Consider the following 24026-nt stretch of genomic DNA (forward strand, 5'->3'; position numbering starts at 1 on the left):
AGTTAACAAATATAACTCTGCTCACTTTCTAGAACACCATATATTTATGAATGCAGGTGTAGCGAAAATGGTCATATTAGACTACTATTGTGATTTTAGCGATTAATGGCAACATAGTCATTAGGACTAACATGTTTGTCAAGAATATATATTAGTAAGCCTCATGGATGCAATACATCAAGAAGCCACCATAGTCGGAATAAAGTTTGATTGAATTGGAGAAGTCTCATGAAAAATGTATTCACCGAATGGTTCGGTGTTGAAAGAATTGTACGCACCGGAGCTTTGTCTCTAGAGGTAGTTTTACCACGGGATTGTTCGGTGTTAAATGGGCAGAAGTAGCGGAGCATTGTTGACAAAAGGGAGAATGCAGATGGCTTCACCGGATGGTTCAGTGATCTAGAGGATCACGCTAGACTAATTCTTATAGAGAAGAATCCAAGCATAGAAGAACAAAGATCAACTCACCAGAAGGTTCGGTGTCTATGTTGTATACACCATATGCTTCACACCAGAGTCTTTCATGTAGAAGCGTTTCCAAGAGTTGAAGATCGAAGAATACCTCACCGGATGGTCCGGTGATAGGTGTTGTGTACACCAGAGGCTTATACCAGAGCAATTTACACAGAGTCTACAGAGGCTCGGATGGCTCAAATGTACTCACCGTATAGTCCGGTGATGAAGATGATGTATACACCTGAGTGTCCGGTGTTCATGATAACTTTGAGTGGAATCCAACAGCTAGATTTTGATGGTATATTCATCAGATTGTCCGGTGATTGTACTACTGATGTTACCGGACAATCCGGTGTTAACAGCTTTTCTGAGTCGTTAGGTTAACGGCTAGTGCGCGGGTTTGAGGCTATAAATACCCTTCCACTCAGTTACTTGAAGGTGTGGTTGTCCAAAAAACCCCATATACACTTGAGAAGATATCTAAGCCACCGAAGTGCTTAAAGTGATCATCCAAGGTAATTAAGCACAAGATTAGTGAGTGATTAGTGCTTATAGGCCTAGAGAGAGTGTTACTAGGTAATTACTGCCTAGAGAGGTGAATCAAAGAGTGATCCTAGCTTGTACCAAGTGGTACGCCGTCGTCTTAGAGTCTTAGTGACTCGTCGGCAACTTGAGTCGGAGTTGCTCAAGCTTGTTGACTCTCCGACTTGGTATGGAACGGCGATAAGACACGTGTATAGGGACGCGGAGAATCTTGCCTTGGTAGCTTAAGCTCCGAAGTGATCACGACTGCAAATGACCGGAAGAGAGGCTAGTGGTGAGGCCTTGCCTTTGTCTTGACGGCTCATCCGGCTTGAGGTCTTGCTTTAGTGGCTTGGTGGCTCAAGAGCCGTGATCGAGTGCCGACCGGGTGCATATTCTTGGTGGAGCTACAATGTAGATTATGGGTGATATTTATGCCATCAATATCATAGGATAAAAATCCCTTATACTGAGTTTATCTCTCTACCTTATTTACGTTTCCGTATTTACATTCTTGTAATTTACCTTGCTAGAGTAGGTTGCAATCCTCTTGAGCGGTAGAGTAGACACGCTAGATAAATCTAGAGTATATTTAGATACAAATTAAAATGTATTTATCTTGTGAAGATTTTGGAGCTAAATTAGTTTAGTTTTTTAAGATGTTCTAATTCACTCACTCTTATTACGTCACCGATTCCTACAGAAGGGTCTGTTGATAACATATTGATATAAATAAACAGCTTAGCTCAATTAATTTCCATCATTAGATGACACGGGAGCTTTGGACATTTAAACTACCATCTTTTGGATTATATCAAAGACACGATGAAAGAATAAGAAATCTTTTCAGTGTCTCGATCACGTTTGAAAACGATTCTGCGTCCCAGACCGGCAATGAGCATGCCACTGCTGAATATATAGACATTGTCTTGACCACCAACATGTAAGAGGAAACTTAGGAAAAATACATGTAACTAAGTTAGGTCATGTTTGGTTAAGAAAATTATCTTTTATTTGGCATACAAGTAAGATTGATTGCTTGCTTTCATATTCTCTTCTTATCACTTCTTTTCTTTTCCCCTTCATGCTTGTAGCAAACAATGAGTACGTTGACGGTTCAAGTGGAAGTCATTGATATAAATAAATGAATAAAAATTGTATGTGCAGGATATCCTTTTTTGTGCATTTGGGATTACTTTGTAAATGATCTCTAAGTAAAGCGGAATTATGTTCTTCAATGGCCTATGTTCCTTTTCTTTTCTTTTTGAAACGAAGGCAGGAAAGCTGCAAGAAAAAAAGAGATACAACACGAGAACTTTCCAGTATGTTACTCATCCTGGTACTACTCTTACCTAAGTATATGTTTCATATTGTATGGATACAACATATAAGTTATGGTCTGGGAGTGCCTTAAACAGAGAAATAGATTTTGAAATGTAGAATCATGCATGAGCATCCATGGTACTTGCTACCCGTATAATTGAGATGAAAAATTACTCAGCTTGCCATCTTCGAAATCTTTTACTTGCGTCTGACTTCTAAATAAATAGTGGAGCTGCTGCTACAACTCTAGTTTGTCTTGCTGATGTTTCGTTTCCAATCTTCATAGGGCACAAACAATAAGAGAGTATGTGCGTGATACATTGGTTCAACTCTTCACAATTTCATGATCACGGAAGACTCTCTTCAATAGTCTTATTAAGAAGGTAAAATTAAATAGAACATAAAGTTTATGTTGTGGAGTGCATTGCTGAGGAATATAATTAGTTGGGAAGTTGCATCTAGTTGGACCAAGCCCATACTCTTGGTGGGAAACTTCCACAAATCATGTTTGTTCAAACTAAAGTACCACAGAGGATTTGCATCGAGGATCTAACATGAACAACTAATCAGCTATCACCTTTACTACATTGTCAAATAGAAATGATTAGTATGACTAGAGCCTACGAAGAATACAATGACAGCTTGACAGTGATTCACTAGGCAGTTTTACTGCCAGAGAAAGCCTGTGGTGGTTGCTGAGTTTACTCCTGACATAGTCTAGGTCTTTGTCCTTTGAGCAGTCCAAAATAGGATACTTCTATTGGCTACAGATAGTGTGTTTTGTGCATCTCTTGTTCCATCACAATGAGAATGCAAAAATATATAGCTACACTATGTTTAAAAGTTTAGGCGTCCTTTGGCACGACAAATGGAAGAAAAGAAGCACATAAGTAAGTTATTTTTTTAAGATAACGGAAATACAACTTCCGACTTCTGCACCAACAAAATATCAAAACGTCCAGGATGCATATTACTGTTTTTTTAAAAAAAAAATAGGCACTCAAATTCGTGTCAAGAGGATTTGAATATATATTGTATCTCCATTATCTTAAAAATACAAGTTATTATTAGCTATGGGAACTTGTAGAATTTCTGTATTCGTTTCCAGTGCGCCCCTTTAAATGTCAGTTCAATTCAAGGAGACAATGTTTAGATTGTGACAAGTTTCATGGTTGTAGGAAGTTGATTCGGTATGGGAAGCATCAGGACGGCTTGTTCAATGTGGTGCACAGTCATTCGTAGAGAGTCCGAAGCAAGAAGACTCAGTTCATAGGTTGGGTCAGACACAACCTCAGTTCTTCATCGACTTAACTCAAGCCAAGTATATGAATCAAATTGCTATAGATGCTTAAATGCTGCATGAGCTACTGTTTTTTCCAGAGCAGTTATTTCCATTAAGCTACGGAAGCAAATCGCTATCCAAAGCCAAAGGTGTAAGAGATAACTCTGCGGCGACGATCAATTCCAGCATGAGAGGTGGATATACAATTTTATGGGATTTATGGCCATTAATTGCTGGAATGCTAATAGTACACTAAGTTCATTCAATTTCTTGATTGAATTGAAGTGCATGCATATATTTGTGCACTCCCTAGGCTCGACTTCAGCGCTATCAACTTGGGGGGGTCTCAATGGAATAGAAGTCACTAAAACAAATTCGTCATTGGTCAACTAACTCACACGCCCATAAAATAGCTCCTTTTTTTTCAGTTGTCGGCTAACAATTGACTGTGAGAACTTAACAATGACATCACTGCAAAACTTGCGAGTGCCCAATGGTTTGTTCTCTCTAATATTTTTCTAGTATATCCGACAACATTTCTATATTGTAGGTATTTTTAAGAGGAGATAAATTAGGATATTTAGAATTATTTCGGCTTAAAAATAATATAAGATAAATCTATATTAATTTCTATCTAAATATGCTCTAGATTTATCTTGGTGTGTTTACTCTACCGATCAAAACATTTGCAACCTATCTAAGAATGTAAATTACAAGTAAGTAAATATAGAAACGTAAATAAGGTAGAGAGAGTAAGCTCGACACAAGGATTTTTTTTCTGTGGTATCAATGGCATGAATACCATCCTTAGTTCACGTTAAAGCTCCAAAAAAATATGCTCACAGTCGGCAGCTAATCACCCACAGAGTCACAAAGATAAGGCTTCCACCCGGATGAGCCACCAAGGCAAGGTCTCACCACTAGTCTCTTTTCCGGTTTCTCGCTGCTACGATCACTTCGGAGCTTGAGACATTAAGGCAAGGGTCTCCTTGTTCCCGTACACGCTTCTCGTCGCCACTCCACATCAAGTCGGAGGGTCAACAAGCTTGAGTAACTTCGGCTCAAATTGTCGGTGAGTCACTAAGACTCCAAGGCACCGGCGTACCAAGAGCTACAAACTTAGATCACTCCTTGATCCACTCTCTATGCAGCAATCACCTAGCAACACACTCTCTGAGACTATAAGCACTAATCACTCTCTAATCTTATGCTTAATTGCTTTGGATAATCACTTTAAACACTTTGGTAGCTTGGATGTGTATATGAACTTCTCTAGATTCCAGCAGGATGCCATACCTTCAAATGACTGAGTGGAGGGATATTTATAGCTTCAAATCCGCGCACTAGCCACTAACCCAACGACTCTGAAAAGCTGTTAACATTGGATGATTTAGTGAGAACAATAGTACTAACACTGGATCATCCGGTGAGTACAGTCTCACAAACTAGCTGTTGGAACCCAACTCAAGCTACTGTGAACACCAGACACTCTGGTGTATACTGTAATATCATTATCGGACATTCCGGTGAGTATACCTTAGCTATCCGAGCCAATATCTTCTCTTTGTAAATTGCTCTGGTGCTTATCAGTCTATCACCGGACTATCCGGTGAGCAATCCTTAGCCATCCGAGCCTAATGCAACCCTCTCTGAAAAATATGCTCCAGTGTACACATGACTTCATCACCGGACCATCCGATGGCTTGAGCTTCGCCTGCCTCTTTGTATTGTTTATTGTCTGATGTATTTGTCTGTTGTACTCTTACTCATTATCAGACTATCTGATGCCTTCAAAATCTTCTGCCCAGAACCAAATGCTCTGGTGTGTATGACTTGTCGAACATCGAATCATTCGATCAGTTGATCTTCAACTTTAGCTCTTGAAACTACCTCTATAGGAATTGCTCCGATGCTTCTCCCCATTTAATACCAGACCATCCGGTGAGGTAAAATTGCCTCAGTCTGTATGCACTGTTCATTGTCCGATGTGTGCAACACATTCAACATCAGACCATCCGGTGAGAATAAAAGTCCTAGGACTTTTTTCAATTCAATCAAACTTTATCCCGGCTTCGGTGACTTCTTCATGTATTACATACATAAGACATGCTAATATATATTATTGACAAATATGTTAGTTTCATTGACTATAATGTCATTAATCACTAAAATCATAAACATAATTTAATATAACCATTTTCCTTACACTGTATAGAATTGGGCAGTTCCCAACAATAAAAACGAATCAGCATAAAATAGTACCACCAAGGTAATTTGCACAAGACTATATATGCAAAACAAAATACTACTACATTCGGCCACTTACTAATGTAATCGTCGGGAAATATTTGACATATTGTAGTGTGATATGCTACAGGTCATAGAAAAAGGGATGAATATAGGTGTGCGAATGGAAAATGCAACATTTTGTGGTATGGCCTCATGAAGGTAAGTAAGAGTATTGTATTCATCTTAGCTTGGTTGAGGGAAACCGTGGCATACTTCGATGTATGATATAGTTCCAGATAGTTGTTTGAGAATCACTGCTACAGAACATCTCATCACTGTCAGTTTAAAAACAGCTTCACTTACTGCCAGTTTTTGAACAAGCAGTGATTAAGCGACCATAATAATTGTGAATTATCACTGCCGACTCGGGAACCGTCACTGATACTTACTATCACTATCGGTTCGTGGCTCAAACTAGCAGTGATAGTTTGAATCACTGCTGGTTGATATTACTTATCACTACGGGTTCCAGTTATGATCTGACAGTAATACACAATCATAGAGAAAAAAAATTAAAATTGAAACCGGCATGACATAATTAATTAAGCTTTATATTCCAAACTAGAATAACCATTTTTTATCATACTAATAACTAAACCTTAGCCAACCAAAACAAATAACATGGCTGCACGTGTAAGAAACACTAAAACTTTCCCGTCGCCGTTGTCGGTGTATCAAGTAAAGGGGTACCCTGACTAACAGGCCACACGAAGGGTACAAACAGCCAAGGGAACATCTTCGAAAAACTCTAATCGATCGATAAACTACCCCGACCAGTGCAAGGCCTCCAGCGACCAATCTCGCTACGTCTTCACACAAACCCATGACCAGCCCCCTGGTCGCGGGACTGGATTGGACACTCGCCCGAACGCTTCTCTTCACCAGGTACCGCCCCTAACGGATAAGGTCGTGGATGGTGCAAGGGGGCATTATCCCATCCCATAGCATTAAAGGCTATAGAGTGAGACTCTGCAGGCCGGCGTAGCGCCGCACGACAGATGGGATGTTGTCAGTCATTCGACAGAGCAAGTGGATGGAGACGGCGCAGAAGGCAAGTGGACGGGAACGGCGAAAATAGCCCTATTAGGCTATGATTGTGATTTTGGTAATTAATGATAACATATTCATTGGGACTAACATGTTTATCAAGTATATGCTTTAGTAGGTCTCATGGATGCAACAAAAGAGAAGTCGTCGAAGCCGGAACAAAGAGAGAAATGAATTTGACTTGTTCCATGAATTTTGATCGGCTATTTCTGCCTTGTGCTAGCAGGCAGATACCACTGGACGGTTCCCAAGGGGAGCCCATCCTGCGAAAGTGACCGACGCGACGCTATACCGGAAGGCCCCTTCGACGGAGTGGAAGAAGGGCGGAGACTCTCAAACGAGGAAAAGGATCCCTTCGCAAGAATTGAACGAGGAGTCGTATGAGGTGAAACTCTCATGTACGGTTCTGTTGAGGGACAGAATCATTGCTATTTGACTCAGACCTGTTCTAAAAAAGTCGAGGTATTTCAAATTGTTTGGCAAATGGGATTAGAGACCCCAATAGTCCTAGCCGTAAACGATGGATACTAGGTGCTGTGCGACTCAACCCGTGCAGTGCTGTAGCTAACACGTTAAGTATCCCGCATGGGGAGTATTTCCTTTTTTCTTGTATGAACTTTGGCTTTCTTAATAAAGCTGGGCGTCTATCCTGAGTGTGAGCATTCATAGTTGTGAACTTGCTTTTACCAAACATATGCGGATCAAATCACGTCTTATAATAAGAAGAAATCTTTCTCGGTATCAATCCCCTTGCCCCTCATTCTTTGAGAGCCATGGATGCTTAACAGGGATCATCGTACATCGTAAATAACCAATTTTCATATAGAAAGACATATCATAGAAAAATGAAATCGAAAATATTCGGAGATGGCAAATATTCGGAGATGACTATGAAAACACCTCTCTAGATTCGTGGCACACCCCCCCCCCCCCACACACACAAGCATCCCCAGGCGAAGGGGAGACCAAAAAATGCCTTTCGTTTTCCCTCCTTCAGCAGCCCTAGCCGCCTTCCTTAACAAGCCCTCGAGCCTCCTTTGCGCCGCCTTCCTCATAGAAGCCGCTGGGTTGACCCATAATCAAATAGAATGAATTTCTGTATAATATTGTAGAGCTCTTCACAAGCTTTTCTATAGAGCCAAAGATCATCAAAATCGGAGTTCGGAGCAAAAAGTTATGCCCAAAATATATAACGTTGTTCTGCTGAAATTTGCCTAACCGGATAGTCCGGTGCTCACATAAAAATTAGTCCGGTGCTACATATGATAATCTGGTGAGTACAATAAAAAATAGTCCAGTGTTCACAGAAAATTTGAAGTGGAATCTTTTGCCTCACCGGATGATCCGGTGTTCACAAAATGAACACACCGGACTATTATTTCCAGAGAGCATCAAAATGAACATATACACATAGGATAATTCGGTGCATTTGTTCGGTGTTCAGTGAGTAATCAAAGGACAATCCGGTGTTCACAGAGCCTTGAGTGGGGTTCCAATGGCTAGTTTGTGAGAGTGTACTCACTAGATGATCTAGTGTTAGTACTACTGTTCTCACCGGATCATCCGGTGTTACCAACTTTTTAGAGCCATTGGGCTAACGGCTAGTGTGCGAGTTTGAGGCTATAAATACCCCTCCACTCAGTCATTTGAGTGTGCTGAAGTCCAGAGAACTTCATATACACTTGAGAAGATATCCAAGCCACCAAAGTGCTTAAAGTGATCATCCAAGGCGATTAAGCACAAGATTAGTGAGTGATTAGTGCTTATAGGCCTAGAGAGTGAGTTGCTAGGTGATTGCTGCCTAGAGAGTGGATTGAGGAGTGATCCAACAGTATACCTCTTGGTACGCTGGCACCTTGTAGTCTTGGTGACTCGTCGGCAAGCTTGTTGAGCCTCCGATTTGGTGTGGAGCGGCGACAAGGCAATTGTGCGGTGACGCGGAGACCCTTGCCTTTGTGGCTCAAGCTCCGAAGTGATCACGGCGGCGAGGAACCGAAAGAGAGGATAATGGTGAGACCTTGCCTTGGTGGCTTGGTGTCTCATCTGGGTAGAAGCCTTGTCTTTATGACTTGATGGCTCAAAGGCTGTGACTGGGTGCCGACCGGGAGCATATCCTTTGTGGAGCTCCAACGTGGACTAAGGGTGGCATTCATGCTATCGATACCATAGAAAAAAATCCTTGTACCGAGTTTGCTCTCTTTACCTTATTTACGTTTTCGTATTTACTTACTTGCAATTTACCTTCTTAGATAGGTTGCAAGCGCTTTGATCGGTAGAGTAAACACACTAGATAAATCTAGAGCATATTTAGATAGAAATTGATATAGGTTTATCTTGTGTTATTTTTGAAGCTGAAATAGTTTTAAGTGTCCTAATTCACCCCCCCCCCCTCTTAGGACGTCACCGATCCTTTCAACGGGGACATCGCAGAGAGGCAAGCGGGCGAGACGGTACAGAAGGGCACCATTCCGTCCCGCCACATTAAATACAGCAAGATAAAGCTCTTCGGGCTAAGCAAAGACAGCGCGCAGCAGTACGATATACAATGCTATCAGAGCAAGTTGCATGCTTGGTACTCCGTAATGATGATTTGAGTTAGATATTAGAATAAGCAGAGGCCATCTGTGTAGAGCCCGCATGTAAGTTCTCCCTCTCCCTACTATATAAAGGGATGAGGACCCCGTTGTAGCGATGGGAGATCAATTCTGGCAACCTGCTAGAACAACGTTGTAACCAAGTGAGATCTACTATAACACAAAATACATGACGTAGGGTTGTTATCCTCCGGGAGACCCGAACCTGTATAACCCCTGGTGTCCCCAAATCCTTCACCTACACACAGACACACTTAGTCCCTAAAACGCCATTCACGCATCCACCGTCCAACATACCCGAAATCACTGTCAGGGATTTACCCGCGACATTTGGCGCGCCAGATAGGGGGCCACGCTTTCGTCATTTCAGCAAGTTTGAAAAAACTTGATCAGGCTACTCATGGTCGAATCCATGGCAACTGCTGAGTCCCGTTCCGAGGACCCCGACTGCCACGACGTATTCGTCATGGGGTACCATCCGGATGAACCAGGTGTACTCCAGGCATAGGACACCGAGCCGGAATCAGTGAGCTCCGAGACCCAATGCGAGGTCTGCATGACGACCCATTTCGCAGAGGGCGTTGGAGGGCCCCACGCCTCAAACGCCGACGATGAACCCCCGACTTTGCTCCCAGAGGGAAACCAGCCTGGCGTCGGATAGGCAGGAGCTTCAAGACAGCCCCAGCATTCCCAGCACTGTCCCGAGGAGCCCCTGCACAGGGCATTTTCTACGGTGGCATCTTCACCTAGGCCATCACGTCGCCCCAAGGGGCGTGCTTGATCGATGCGGGGACGACGGTACTGCAATCGGGCGTGGGTGCCAGGACAGAGCCAGGTTGGAGGCATGGTCGGGGATCGATCGAGCATGAGATTAGGAAGCTCGCTGGTCCAGGTGTAAAATATTATTCTACACTCTAGGTATAGAATAGCGTCTCCATGATATATATATATATATATATATATATATATATATGCGTCTATGCGCAGTTGCTATTCACACTGCGCATACCCAAGTTACAATCCGAAACACTGTGAGTTACAACTTGTTAGGTACACCAGTTACAACTTCACGTCCAAAAATGCATAATTGCAACACGATAAGCTAACACTGTGAATTACAACTTGTTATTCGTACTGCGCACATCCCCTAGTTACAACCTAAAACACTAGTTACAACTTGTTAGGTAGACTAGTTATAACTTCACGCCTAGAAATGCATAATTGCAACACGAGAAGCTAACATTATGAGTTACAACTTGTTATTCGCACTGCGCACATCCCCAGTTATAACTCCTAACACTGTGAGTTACAATTTGTTAGGTAGACCAGTTACAACTTTATGTCCATAAATACATAATTGCAACATGATAAGCTAACATTGTGAGTTACAACTTGTTATTCGTACCGTGCACAACCCTCGTTACAACCCAGAACACTGTGAGTTATAACTTATAGGGTGTGCACAGACATGAACTACAGTGAGCATACCTATAAAATATACATACAATCAAATGAAATCTAATGATATATATATATATATATTTTTTTATATATCGTGATTGTTACATTAAATCTAATGAAATAGAAAAAACATTTAACTGGGAATTATGATGACTTTTGTAATTATTTACAATTAACTACATGCGTACGTCTAGTATCAAGCAAATACATAAAGAGGACCAGTATATTATTCATTCATTGGGTACACCTCCCTTTAAATTAATTACTCCCTCCTGTACAAAAGAAAAATTACGTTCGAACATGAAGTGGTCATAGTTTTGCAGATGAATCTTCTGCAGTGTTTTTACTTCTATATTCAATATGTATATGCATTCTTTTGAACTGCATTGGTGTTAGATGAATTGCACTATTTTTTAATACAGAGATTCCTCTCATTTGTGAGGATGTCAAGCAAGGTCCATGATCCTAATACAGCTCACTGTCTCTCTCGATTAAAACAAGGAGCATGGAGTCGCCACTTCAATGTATCGGCATCTGCTCAATCTACAGAACTGGTGGCTGGTGCAGCTTCTTATTCCAACACCGGCAATTCCCTTTCTTTTTTTAAGAACAGGGCACCCCTAATGTCCGGCCTTCATTGGAGGCCTAAAGAGGAGTGCGAGACGGAGGATCCAACCCCTGCCGGTTTAGCCTCACCCTGGAGCCTTACCACTGCGCTCCAATTCTGTTTCTTCTCTGACTGACACAATCAAATTTACCACATATACCAAAAACAAATAGGAAAGGTTAAAAACACAGGATAGCCTTCATGGACCCTAAATATGGGGTAGGTGTGCAAACATTTGTAAGTGGAAACTAATTTATCGACTGTACAGCAGTTTTAACAGTAATTTTTAAGACATTATCGGCGGTCACCGGTGAGCCAGATTTCGACAGGTAGCCAACCTTACCAGACAGGTTTTCACCCAGACGAGTTTGAACTCGATTTGAACCTAGGTACAAATTCTGACTGGACCAATCCAAAATTTGTCCTAATTTTTTAATGTCTCGCCAACATCTCAAAATTAATTTAAAATTTGACCATAACTCAAGTTAATCCAAATTATATCGAGCAGTTTAAATGTCTTTGTCCTACCAATAAGGCCGCTATTGATTTCACTAGCAAACCATTTGCATGGATTATATGGGACTAAAATTGTGTAGCACCTGATTTCAAAAATAGTTAATGCTTATTTCGAGAGGTATCTGAAACCGTACAAGAAAAAGTGCTTAGTGGGTACAGATCATTACTCTTTCGGAGTTGCGAAAGGACATTGTCCTCGACTAGTAAAAGACTAGCAACTTCACCTGCTATATATTGTGTGCTGTGTGCACTCGATCTTACTCGCAAGCAAAATTGGACTAGAGGTGCCGGCAGAACATCTAGAACAGAAAGAAGAGATGTCGTATTCATGATAGCTAGAAATTTTAAGGTATAAATCAGTCTCTTATCCTGAGTGTTATCTTTTCATGTGCATTCTTAGGTTAGGTTACTGTTTACAATGGAAAAAAAGGATTTATAGTTCTAGCAGAGTACGAATGGAAGCATGGGAGACATCAGGACAACAAAATTCAGTTGATTTTAGAAAGGAAAAGATTCAAGGTTCAGGGAGATGACTACAGCTATGTGCTTTGCAACAATAGGACTGAAGAGATTATCTTTCACTTGTTCTTCGACTGCTCCTTTGCCTCCTGGAGGGCCATCAATATCACCTGGAATCTCAATCTCAACCTCCAAGTTTAAGATCATCTCATGTATTGGCTAGCAATTGTGATGAAAGATTGATCTTTTGGTGGCTGAGGAAATCAATGTACAGGCTATTCACTCCTAGACTATGTAATATATCTGATTTGTGCCTCCTTGAAGTTGAAGGTATTGGTATCTGACGGTACCTCCCAAGACCGCATAATTCTTTTTATCCAACTTAACAATATTTTGGCCATAGGTTGTCGTACACATGTCCTTGCGATATAAAAGGTTTTATTGTTTTGCACATCTTATTTTCAGGCTAAACAAATATTGTGAATTGTCGTTGATGTGAAGAGGTTGGTTGTACTAATGCATTTGTTTTTTTTTTAAAAATGTGATATTTGAGTAAGAAACCAAGGGAAAATATATCCCTACAAGTGACTTCAAGTTGCAAATATCCTCTATAGGTAATATAGTTACATTTACCACCCAACAAGTACAACATTGCTCCAAAATCCCCCTTAAGGTTCTAACTTAATGCCATGTTAACATATTTGTCATGATGCGACATCAAGTGCTACACATAGACTGATAGCATAGATAGGATGTGATTTGGTAGGGTGTAAGTTTGTGTTATGGCACACCAAACTTGTCGTTTGGTCTAATTCATTAAAAGAATTGCAATGCCACATTTGTTTTGGTGGACTTTAGTGCGCTGTTAGACTCTTCCCCATCCTTTCACGCAGCAGCCTACGTGGTTCACTCAAAATAACATCACGGCAAATATGATAACATGGCATCAAGTTAGAACCTTGAGGGAGGGATTTTGCAATGGGACTAGATTTATAGGGTGGTATTCGCAACTATTTTACTTGTAAGGGGACATTTGCAACTTCAAGTGACTTATTGAGGCTATTTGTAGTTTTCCCAAAAAAAACTATGTTATCATTATTTAAGTTTTCTATGTTAGCTACATGCCGTACTTAAGAGACTTAGGCATTGGAGGGACAATGGCTGATGCACCGTCTTATAACTAAAAAATATACATTATGTGATGTGTACGACACCAAAGGAGGGGTGCCAGAAGAAGAGGATATGTGAAATCAGAGCAGCCTTCATCTTCTTACTGTTTGTGGTCATTTATGTTTGCATCTTTACATAATATGGTGTTCTAGTAGATTACTTAAGATTACAACAATGGTTTATGCTATCTAAGGCAATAGCTGAGAAATCAGATATGTGATGTCACTTATCATCTTCAAATTCAACCAAGTCAAACTATGAAGTGCAAAGATCGTCCTCCAAGAACTTCTTTTATCATCATTTCGTCTGTATGGAATCAGATCATTTCTAATTATTATAACAGGTACATAGCAGTGTATCCCATAGCTTATCTAGCAATGTACAGTGCAAGGGCAACAAGTATCTGTAATCCTTTAAGCTAGATCAATTTCATGTAATCTCTTTGGCGAACATGACCACGCAGTTAATACCATTTACACCAATAAGTTATCAAGATAATCTTTTCTGACCAATGAATCAACTATCATGAACAGCATGGGTTAATGTGACTGAAACTTACAAAAAGAAAGCAATGGCAGTCCGGGTCTTTGTCCATTGAGCACTGGGTAGGATTTGTGCTAAAGAAAACATGTGGTGATGAGTTCACTCTTTCCCACCTAGTCCGGCCTTTGTCCTTTGAGCAGTTTAGTTTTGATACTCTATAGTCTATATATAGTGTTTGTACATCTCTTATTCAAGCAAATGAGACTGGAGAGAAATAGGTCCAAAACTTGCAAGACATCAAAAGAAGAAGAATAGTAAATAGCTAAAGTATTTTTTTTTACCGGAATAGTTAAACTATGTTAGAATGTTTAGGCGTCTCTTGGCAAAGCAAAAAGGGAGAGAAGAAGATATGTAAGTTGTTCTTAGCTATGATAATTAGTAGCATTTCGGTATTCATTTGCAATGTTCTCTCTGCAAAGTGTTAGTTCAAGTGACAAAGCCGGTGCATACATTGTGGCAAGAAGATACATAACTAGGAAGTCGATTGGGTATGGGCGGCATCAGAAGGAAAAGTTGAACAGCATAGTCATATATATCCTGGAGGGTCCTGGATTGCAGGAAGAGGAACGTGTGAAACTCCTCGAGGTCTGTCCAAAACCCGTCAGTAGAAAGCGAAGTCTTCATCCACTTAATTTCGCGTACTTTAATCATCCCGTCGTGTCCGAATGGAAGTATGGAACGCAGTGTCAGCCAGGAGCATTGCAGGAATACTATTTAGCCTTGTAACGTAACTTTGAGAGTTGAGACATAAGAAAAACCATCGGCTCTTCTGCTGATATGTGTGAAATCTCTTTCAAATGCTAACAGTGGCGTGCGTAGCACCGGGCGAACTCCGAGTGAAACCAAAATTGATATACTTTGCACCGGAGAAGAGAGAGCTAGCTAGTTGGAAATTGAATTATAAATTATACAGCTATTGATGCTGCACGAGCCAGTTTTTCGGAAGCAGTTAGCTCCATTAAGCTGCAAAAGCTGATCGCTATCCAGATTAGGTAATATCAATGTGGGAGAAGAGTAACCACGGATCCCTGGTAATAATATTTCATAAGTAGTTTTAGTAGAAAAGGTGCAAGAGAAAAGACCATATGGTGGCACTGAGCTTTTACTTGTTCAAACCTTTCGTCTAGTCCTTTTGTCCTTCGGTAGGAAACTAGCTACTTCTTGAAGTAAAATGAGAACACAGTGGTGAAGGTAGAATATCTAGAAGTTAAGAGAAGAAAGCCCCGTGTTTTTCTTTCTTTCTTTCTTTTTCTGACGGAAAACCAGTGTTTTACTTGATTCTTAACGTTTGCAAGAAACTATGTTTCAAGTATCTATGTATCTAAACTATGTTCCACGTTTTCAGGCATCTATGTATCTAAACTATGTTAGAATGTTTAGGCATCTAATGGCAAAGACAAAAGATGTAGAAGAGATGTAAGCTGTGAGAACTTGTAGCATCTTCTTATTTGTTTCCAATGCTCCCCTTAAATGGTTACCTTGTTCTGTTGCGATAACAAGTTCGTGAATGTTGGGAGCGGATTGGGTATGGAGACGACGTACATATTTGGTGGCATGCACAACAATATCTTAGAATATCCAGAACATCGGAGACGAGGATCTCACAGGGGCAAAGTCCGAAGTGGGTGATGCCTGAGCTTCTGGTTTCTTAGGCCCAGGACCGAAGCCCTTCTCCCAGGGGGCCCTATATCTGTCCTGGTTGCTCCAAAAATTGAAGGCAAAAAGCCTATTAAAAAATTGAAGGCAAAAAGCCTATTAAAAAATTGAAGGCAAATATCTTTATACTTCATCAAAAAATTGTGTTCTCAACATCCATAGCGCGAAAATAAAGCGAGGGCTCTGTTTATTACAAGGGCCTCAAAGATGGCGCGAGCAGCTCAAAGGATGATCCGGACCGAATCAAATCCAAGCACTCAAACATGGGCCACCGCCCACATGGTCAAATCGGTTGCTACTCCAACAGTATGGCGCTCATGTATTGCGCCTAGCAAACACAGTTCATATGGGTTTGCTATTGATCTTCCAAGACTTGATCATATGATCCTCCGTCCTCGGTTTTAGCTCTCAGGATTACTATGATAACCAACACACCCATTCATATGAAAATGAAAGTAGCACATGGCTACCTCAACGATTTATGACTTGATACCGTCAAGTATCAAACCAATGTGATCACAATCACCAAACGTTTAGAGAACAGTCTCTAAGTAGGTCACCAAAAGACCTCAGTTACTCACCAGTTTTTAGCTAGCCAAACTACCAAACTTCTACCAAAAAGAGTAATACAGTCATGACCAGACGTTTTTGGAAACTCCCAACTTAGAACTTTGGAAGTCATAACAGACCAACAATTCGAACTTTCATAAACTTAAGGTTTTTTAAAAAAAAAAAATCATAAACTCATAAACATGCAAAGAAAAACAGTTAAGCATGTCATTTTTTTTCAAGGGATGGAATCTAACACACAAGCCGGTAACAAACAATTGCATAGAATAATGGACAAACCGGCAAGCTGCACTGATGAGGTTTGCAGAGGACTGGTGCGCAGGTTACCTGGCAGCATGCACCGACAATAAGAACAGGAATAACATTTGGTGTCACTAATCCAGTCACCTGTAACACAATTGATCACATAAAACTAAAATTCTATAACATAATATAGTAGTATACAGTTAACCAATAACTGTATGGGATCGACTTAAAAGAACATGCAAACAGACATTAGTACAGGCGAGTAGGATTGCACAAGACAAGATGACTACTTTGATCAAGTTAAAGCCCAAAAGCGTGTGGAAAATATAAAAAATAAAATGAAATCAACAATTCTCGCCAATAGAAGAACTAATATGTTAACAAATTCAAAGTGCGATTTTATATGATCTGAAACAAATTAGCTGATCATCACCCTTCAAACATGAATAAACATGCACTAGGTTGAAAATTTGTGCCACAACCAAAGTTGAGAAATATGTGCACGGATGAGATATTTTTGTGCAATGACCATAGTTCATCAAACAATATTACCAACTTGTACTTCCTCTGTGCTCTTTTACAAGTCATTTTGGACATTGACAAGGCCTCCAAAATGTTAGGAATAGAAACTTATATTCCCTGGAGGCCAAATTGGAATTTCGGCGGTGGCCGGATCCAAGACAAGCTAGCGGCGAGCCCAGTCCAAGGTGTGTTAACGGCAGGTTGAGCTGAATCGGCGCGGATCGAGCCACACGAGTCGTTGGCTAAGTCCAGGGTAGAGGGGGTGAGCGACAAACCGGAGCGAACGGACCAGGGCGAGCGACGAGCCGGAGTGGAGCACTTCCAGGTGGCCGGTCGAACCAAAGGCGATAGACCGGAGTGAAGCACTTCCACGTGACGGGCGGAAGGAGGCGGGTGCAGAGATGAGTTCAGCCAACGATAGTAGATCGACAGAGGAACAGTACAAACCGACAAAACTGTAGATTGATCTGTATGAGAACAGAGGAGAGGCTTGATTGACAAGTTGCAGCATACTAAAAAAACTAGCTCTAATACCAAGTTAGAAATAACAAGTTGTATTCCCTAGAGACCTTAAGCCAGTATATATTCAAAGAACCCATGATACTCTGGGGATATTACACAGAGTTATATATATGTCTAACACAAATGTCTTTCACCATTATTTTTTCATAATTATGCATTAGCAAAGAAATATTAAAAAATATTGAAGTAGTTTTGATGACAAATTTACAAGTTTCATGTGACAATTCTACACTTTTGTGCATATTTGTAGTCGGAACTTAAATAAGTTGACTGGACATATTCTAGGGCGACAAGTAAAAGAGAACAAAGTAATAGTTTTGCCAAGATAGTAATTGACATACTGATAAATTCATGCTTGGACGAGATAGTAGTAACAAGGCTGCTATGAAAATACTACATAGCCTTATGCCATGGCCTAATAAATGAAGTCATGTGTATCTCGGTCCACACCAATAACAAAAATGACCCCAGTTCCCAGCTTAACAACCAAGAGTTAATCACTACTTACCAGTAATCCCAAGAAATATTTCAATTCTAAACTAGAAACTTAAGCAGGCCACTACTTACCAGTAATCCCATGAAAAAAAGTATTTCAATTCTGAACTAGAAATTTAAGCATGCGAGGTTGCAAGAGCAAGGCATGGACTGTTACCTGTCAAGTCTTCTTCTTAAGCTATGTCACCCTATGCAAACATCATGTTAATCATGCCAAGTCACCTGACAAGAAACAGTTTCAGAACTTCTCCATCCGTGAGCTTGGATCGGCAATAGAGATGTACCATGCTAAACTAAAGAAGGGAAAATTCATTGGTGACCAGTTGTTCCGGCATCCCCATTAGTGAAAATGCGATAATCCAACATGTTGCAATGGTTCAAAAAATTTCATAAAAAATCATGTGTAAACATGTAAAAATTCATTTTGAAAATATCGAGATTCAAAAAATATAAGTGGTACTGTAGCACGTGATGAACAATGCCAGACTGATTCGTGTCTATTTTGTTTCTTGACATCTAGGATGAATTTGATGCTGAATCTTTACAGAATTACTTAACTTCATGTGTACAACATTCATGATTTTTTTATGCATTTTTGAAACATTGCAACATGCTGAATTCGCTAATGGGGACGCCGGAACCCCTGGACACAAAATCCACATTCACTATAGAAAATTGGCTGGTAAGCTGCATAAAGTAGCCATGCACAAATAGTAAAGTATGAAACAGAATTTTGTCTCAATTAGTAAAATTGTGCAGCAAACAGATAACTAATTGTCTGTTTTTCCCCTTGAACCTTCCAAGTATTTCATAACTAATCATCTGGATTAGCCTTGCAAGGTATGTCTTGCATGACTGACAGTACTGCTGAAAGCCATAGAGCAAAGAGACAAAGCAAATTAGTGACTTAAGCTTGGCCAGACAATTTGCACTGCTATGCATGGGTAGAAAACCCAGCAAATAAGGGAAAAAAAACAAAAAAATGTAATGAAAAATAATTGTCCATGCAACACCAGGTTATTATTACCTGTCTTACAGCATCTTAGTATCTATCGCATATTATCATGCCAGATTATTGTGTTACAAAAAAAATCATTGAGTATCCATGCGTGATTCAGAAATCATATACCAGTGTTGCTAGTTCATTAACAATGACAGGCACACTTGACGCAGTCACCTTCTATTACCTGATCAATCACCGTCTATTAGCTGATTATAACAATAAAAGCTGTTTGGGTGCCAAAAAAAACATTAGTAAACACAACAAAAAGAAATTTAATGCTAGAGTAAATCTCTCCTCTTAATTACTGTCAAATCTAATACACCGCGGCTAGTAGGTTGATTTGGATCACAAAACACTTGGAACACAACAATGAGAAATTTAATGCGAGGGGGGTGAAAATCTCCTCTTAACTGCTTTAATTTGAACTAAGTTTACATAACGCCATTCTACACAGAGAAGAATTGGATAGTGTATTCCCTGTGGATTTGGTTTCTCCATAATTATCTTTGTAAGTTGGTAGAAAAATGGTCAAAAATGAGCTGCAGCTGTAAACAGCCATTAACCCTGTTAGTCACGATCAAATTAAATACATCCCAGCCAGCAAGGTAAATTGTGCCCCAGAACCCCTTAATACAACGAAAAAAAGAGGAAAAATATATTTACTTCGACAGTGAAAGTCTCCTCAAAACCACTGTAATTAGGACAAGTTAAAATACCATTGTTCTACTCAAGAGACGAATCAGATATTGTATTCCTTTTGGATTTAGTTTCTATAATTATATTTCTAAGTTGGTAAAAGATAGTCAACCATTAGCTCTAAAAAGTCATCTGCACTTTTCAACAGGAAAAAATTGTCATTTATACTGTTCCCTCTGTCCTATAATACACCACAGTCAATCCTGCAAAACTTCAAAATGACAAAAGTAGTAGTATTTCACAGCAGCCAGTGAAAATCTATATCTTGTTATAAAATAAATTTAGAATTCATAACTACTTATGAACTAATCACTTCTGAGAAGTATCGAATTACAAGGATTTATCAATCTCTATTACTAAAGCTTCATTTCAGCTGTCCCAAATTAACAGTAAGTTGTGCGCAGAGAACTGTTAACAAGACTAAGGAACTGGAGGTAGGAAACAAAAGCATCCCTACCTTCCAAAGCAGTAATATAATATATTGTGCTTAGCAAGCACTTTGATATCATGCGTGCAAAATGTATTAGAAACAATCATATGTAAAAAAATGGCATACTATAGATTGATCATATCATAAATTTTAAGATATCCACACGTGAAACATGGACTCTAACATCAGCAAAATTACAGCATGAGAGAAATAATAATTGAGACAGGCATAATGCACACCAGATACAGATTATTTCATGAAAACATGCAGATGTGAAAGGCCAGGTGCATGTATTATCTTACAGCAGGGAGGAGACTAGAAGTTCTAGCTGGCTTCTCTGAGCCTCTTGATCAGGGTATCAAGAGATTTCTTCTTTGGGTTCTGCCTAGCACCCCTTGTTCCAAATGTTGAGAAATAGCTCTCTGAGGCATCCCTAAACTTCTCCGAGATGATTGCAACCTTTTTGTAATCTAGCTTGTTGTAGCTCTTTTCACGGATCACTGGGTTTAGGAAATTCTCTGGGCTATTGCTCATAAGAAGATTCACCAGCTGCCTTGCCTCCACTAATGCTGCCTTCATTTCATTTTTCACGGACTCTTGATCAGAGTCCACAAACAGGCTCAACATGCTTTCTGCAAAAGCCTCAAACATTTTGAGATCAGTATCTATACCAGTAACCGCATTAGCATTGAACCGCTTGACTGAATCATTCAAGAAGAGCTCAACAATCCTCTCAGAGCTGTGGGCAAGAACTGCCACAAGTACACGACGGAGCACTGGAAGAGGGAGGATCTGCTGCGCAGTTGAAGTGAGTGTCTCGAGATATATGATGACCTCATTCGCATACTCATTGCCGCCAGGAGGAGGGTTATCAGCGATCCAGTTGACACAATCAGACTGCCGCATGAACTCATCAGCCTTGGAACACAGCAGACGAAGCAGGAGCGCCTCCGCTGCATCACAGGACCTGCGAAGTGGGAAGTCACGCCGACCACGCTCCACAGCACGCAGCGGCACACCACACAGTTGTGCTGCATGGCGTGTGAAAAACTCACATGCACGCTCCATGACAGACATGTTTGCAGCAACCTGCATGGCCTGGGACACACTCAGACCACTGCCTGAATCCACAAGCTTTTGAATCGAAGCATCCACCACCTCAGAGAGAATCCGGCCAAGGTACTTTTTCACTGCTGCATATGTGTCCCCACCACCCCCATGAGCCATGAAGCTCACAGAATCTTCAATGAATGACCGGACAATGCGACAGATGTCCGGGACAGTGCATGAGAATGGTGCAACGTATGGGAAAGCTGGGGTGATATCTGAGTTCTGAATCCCAAATGCAAGCACGTTCATTGAGTATTCATACTCTTTCCTCATGAGCATCTGATCAAACTTATCTGCAGCCAGTGCCTCTGCCACCTGCCTACGGCAATCTGCAAGCAGCAAATCATGGTACTTGTCCCGGTGCTTAGCCAGCACTTCGAGCAGCATCCCTACTGGATAACCATACCGCCTCATCGTGGCAGCAAGCAAAGCAGCATAATCAGTGATGAGAAGCAAGTGATTTGCTGTCTGCATCCGGGAGAAGTTGTCCTCCATCACAGAGACCATCTTCCCCACAGCGGCATCCCAAAGTGTGTCTACATCTGGCCGAGATGTGAGCCCACCCCCTGTTCGGAACACACGGTCCTCAACAATGAAGAACCCAGCAATTTGCGAGAAGAACATCTGATGGGACTCAAGGAATGGTGTTGCCGCAATGACATCAAAGTCCGATGTAAGCTGCAGCTTCCTGTTCTCCAAGTAGTACTTCTTGAACCGCTCCCCCAGTGCCAGCGTCTGGTGAATGTGCATCGCTCGGTAGAGCGGTGTAAGGTCAAAAGAGGCTGCCGCGGCACCATCCGCCGCATCGGCTGTTGCTGCAGCTGCTGCAAAGTCGTCGAGGTCACCGACTCCATCATCATCCAGGGTGATGCACTCCAGCGGGCGGTGCTTGGAGCGGAGCTCCTCCTGGCGCTGCCTGGAGGCGGCTGAGCGGCCGATGGCCACCTGACCGAGGTGCCTCGACGCGGCACGGATGCTGACCATCCAGTCGGAGAACTCCCTGGAGATCTCGCGCTCGGCGTGGGCGCGCACAGCAGGGACGACGCTGAGCAGCATGCGTCGGAGCGTGGGGAGCGGCAGCGGCTCGGGCCCGGAGGCGAGATCGCGGTCGATGGCGTCGACGGCGCGCAGGGCGAGGTAGAGACCTTGGTTGCCGGCCTGGAGGTGCGCGTTCGCCCGCGCGGCGAGCGCGAGAAGACGGACGCATCGGCGGGAGGAGGCGAGCGCGGAGGAGAGGTTCCCGGCGAGCGAGCGCGCGGCGAGGAATGACTCTAGCGAAGCGAGCAGCGGCGCAGCCGAGGAGAGGAGCGCGGAGTGGGAGGCAGAAAGGGAGCCCTTGAGCGCGTCGGCGTCGGCGAGGAGGGAGCGGAGGTCGTCGACGGCGCGGATGAAGTCGTGGAAGTGAGCGCGGCAGAGCTCCTCGATCTCAGCCTCCCGATCCCGGGCCGCGGCGCGGAGCGAGGCGACCAGCGGCTCGTGGCGGCCGCACGCGAACGCGCGCCGGACGAACGGGCCCAGGTCCTCCCCCGCCGCGATGGCGGCCGACAGCTGCGCGAGGCCGGCCTCGGACGGCGCGGAGGCGGAAGACGCATGGCCGGTCCCGGGCCCCGCGGCCGCCGACGGCGGCGCGTCGCCGGGGAGCCTGCGCCGCATCGAGATCTGGGGAGGGAGGACGAGACGAGGAGTTGGGGGCAGCACAGCAGTTCCGCAGTTGTGCAGGCAGGAAAAAGGTGATTGGAGACTAGTGGACGAAATGGAACAGAGGGGGATGGTCGGAGATGGTGGGATTGGGTGGCTGCAAGTGGGACCCGCGTGGGTAAAACGTATGGGCCCCGCATGTCGGTGACTGTAACGAGGGGAAAGGTAAGGTTTCCCGTTGGGGAGTGGGGCGAGACGGAACGGAGGAAGCGGAGGCGGCGGCGTGGGAGGAGTTGGTGGTAACTGGTATGACGAGGGGGGGGCTGGGTGGCTGCAGGTGGGGCCAGGACCCAGGAGGAAGGGATGTTGGGGTACGGTACGGCAAGGTCGAGGGGGTTTGACGGTTTATCTCGCTTTGGACTGTCGGCCCTTGGTGTCACAGGTAGAAGGGCCTCGTTGTCAGTATGTCAAAAGGAGACCGCTGAAGACCTGTAGTGCTGAGCCGGCAGGTAGAACCCCCCCCCCCCATTGGACAGGAGACGTCCATTGGAGACTGTCTTGCATTTCAGTGTTCGATTGTTAAATGGTGCTTGCAGTGGCGGAGCCAGGTCTGAGTGCAAGGGGGGGCTGATCTCCTTCTTCCTCCTCCAGCCCTCCTCCTTCCTCCTCCAGCCCCCCTCCTTTCTTCCTCTCCTCCTCAGGGGCAGCACAGCGTAGGGGGGCTTGAGCCCCCATAGCCCCCCCGGTGGATCCGCCACTGGGTGCTTGTTGATACGAGGTAACCACTTACTCCCTCCGTTTACAAATTATTACTGTTTTTTACTGTAACAAATTTGACTATACGTGTTAAAGTATCAATAACAATTTTT

At 42.5% G+C, this 24026-nt stretch overlaps 1 protein-coding gene across 11 annotated transcripts; it reads right to left on the reverse strand.

The window, feature by feature from the left end:
- Positions 1 to 16076: 16076 nt before the first annotated feature.
- LOC133911840 (exocyst complex component SEC15B-like) lies at positions 16077 to 23260 on the reverse strand. 11 transcript variants are annotated; one of them, XR_009908728.1, is made up of 4 exons: positions 20712 to 23260; positions 19410 to 19467; positions 18438 to 18502; positions 17273 to 17718 (listed from the first exon to the last, which is right to left on the reverse strand). XR_009908728.1 is itself a non-coding variant. In XM_062354296.1 (2 exons), exon 1 carries the CDS (start codon positions 23170 to 23172, stop codon positions 20734 to 20736), a length of 2439 nt encoding a protein of 812 aa, XP_062210280.1. In that variant the 5' UTR covers positions 23173 to 23260; the 3' UTR covers positions 19266 to 19467; positions 20712 to 20733. The 11 variants fall into 11 exon arrangements, 1 of the variants encoding a protein (XP_062210280.1); XR_009908719.1 differs by having other exon boundaries at positions 17273 to 17730; XR_009908725.1 differs by having other exon boundaries at positions 19308 to 19467.
- Between the last annotated feature and the right edge of the window lie 766 nt (positions 23261 to 24026).

The sequence above is a fragment of the Phragmites australis genome, chromosome 1 (genome assembly GCF_958298935.1).
Source record: "Phragmites australis chromosome 1, lpPhrAust1.1, whole genome shotgun sequence".
Taxonomy (NCBI): domain Eukaryota; kingdom Viridiplantae; phylum Streptophyta; class Magnoliopsida; order Poales; family Poaceae; genus Phragmites; species Phragmites australis.

Coding starts and splice junctions, on each gene's coding strand:
- LOC133911840 (XM_062354296.1), bottom strand. CDS start 23,172: ATGCGGCGCAGGCTCCCCGGCGACGCGCCGCCGTCGGCGGCCGCGGGG.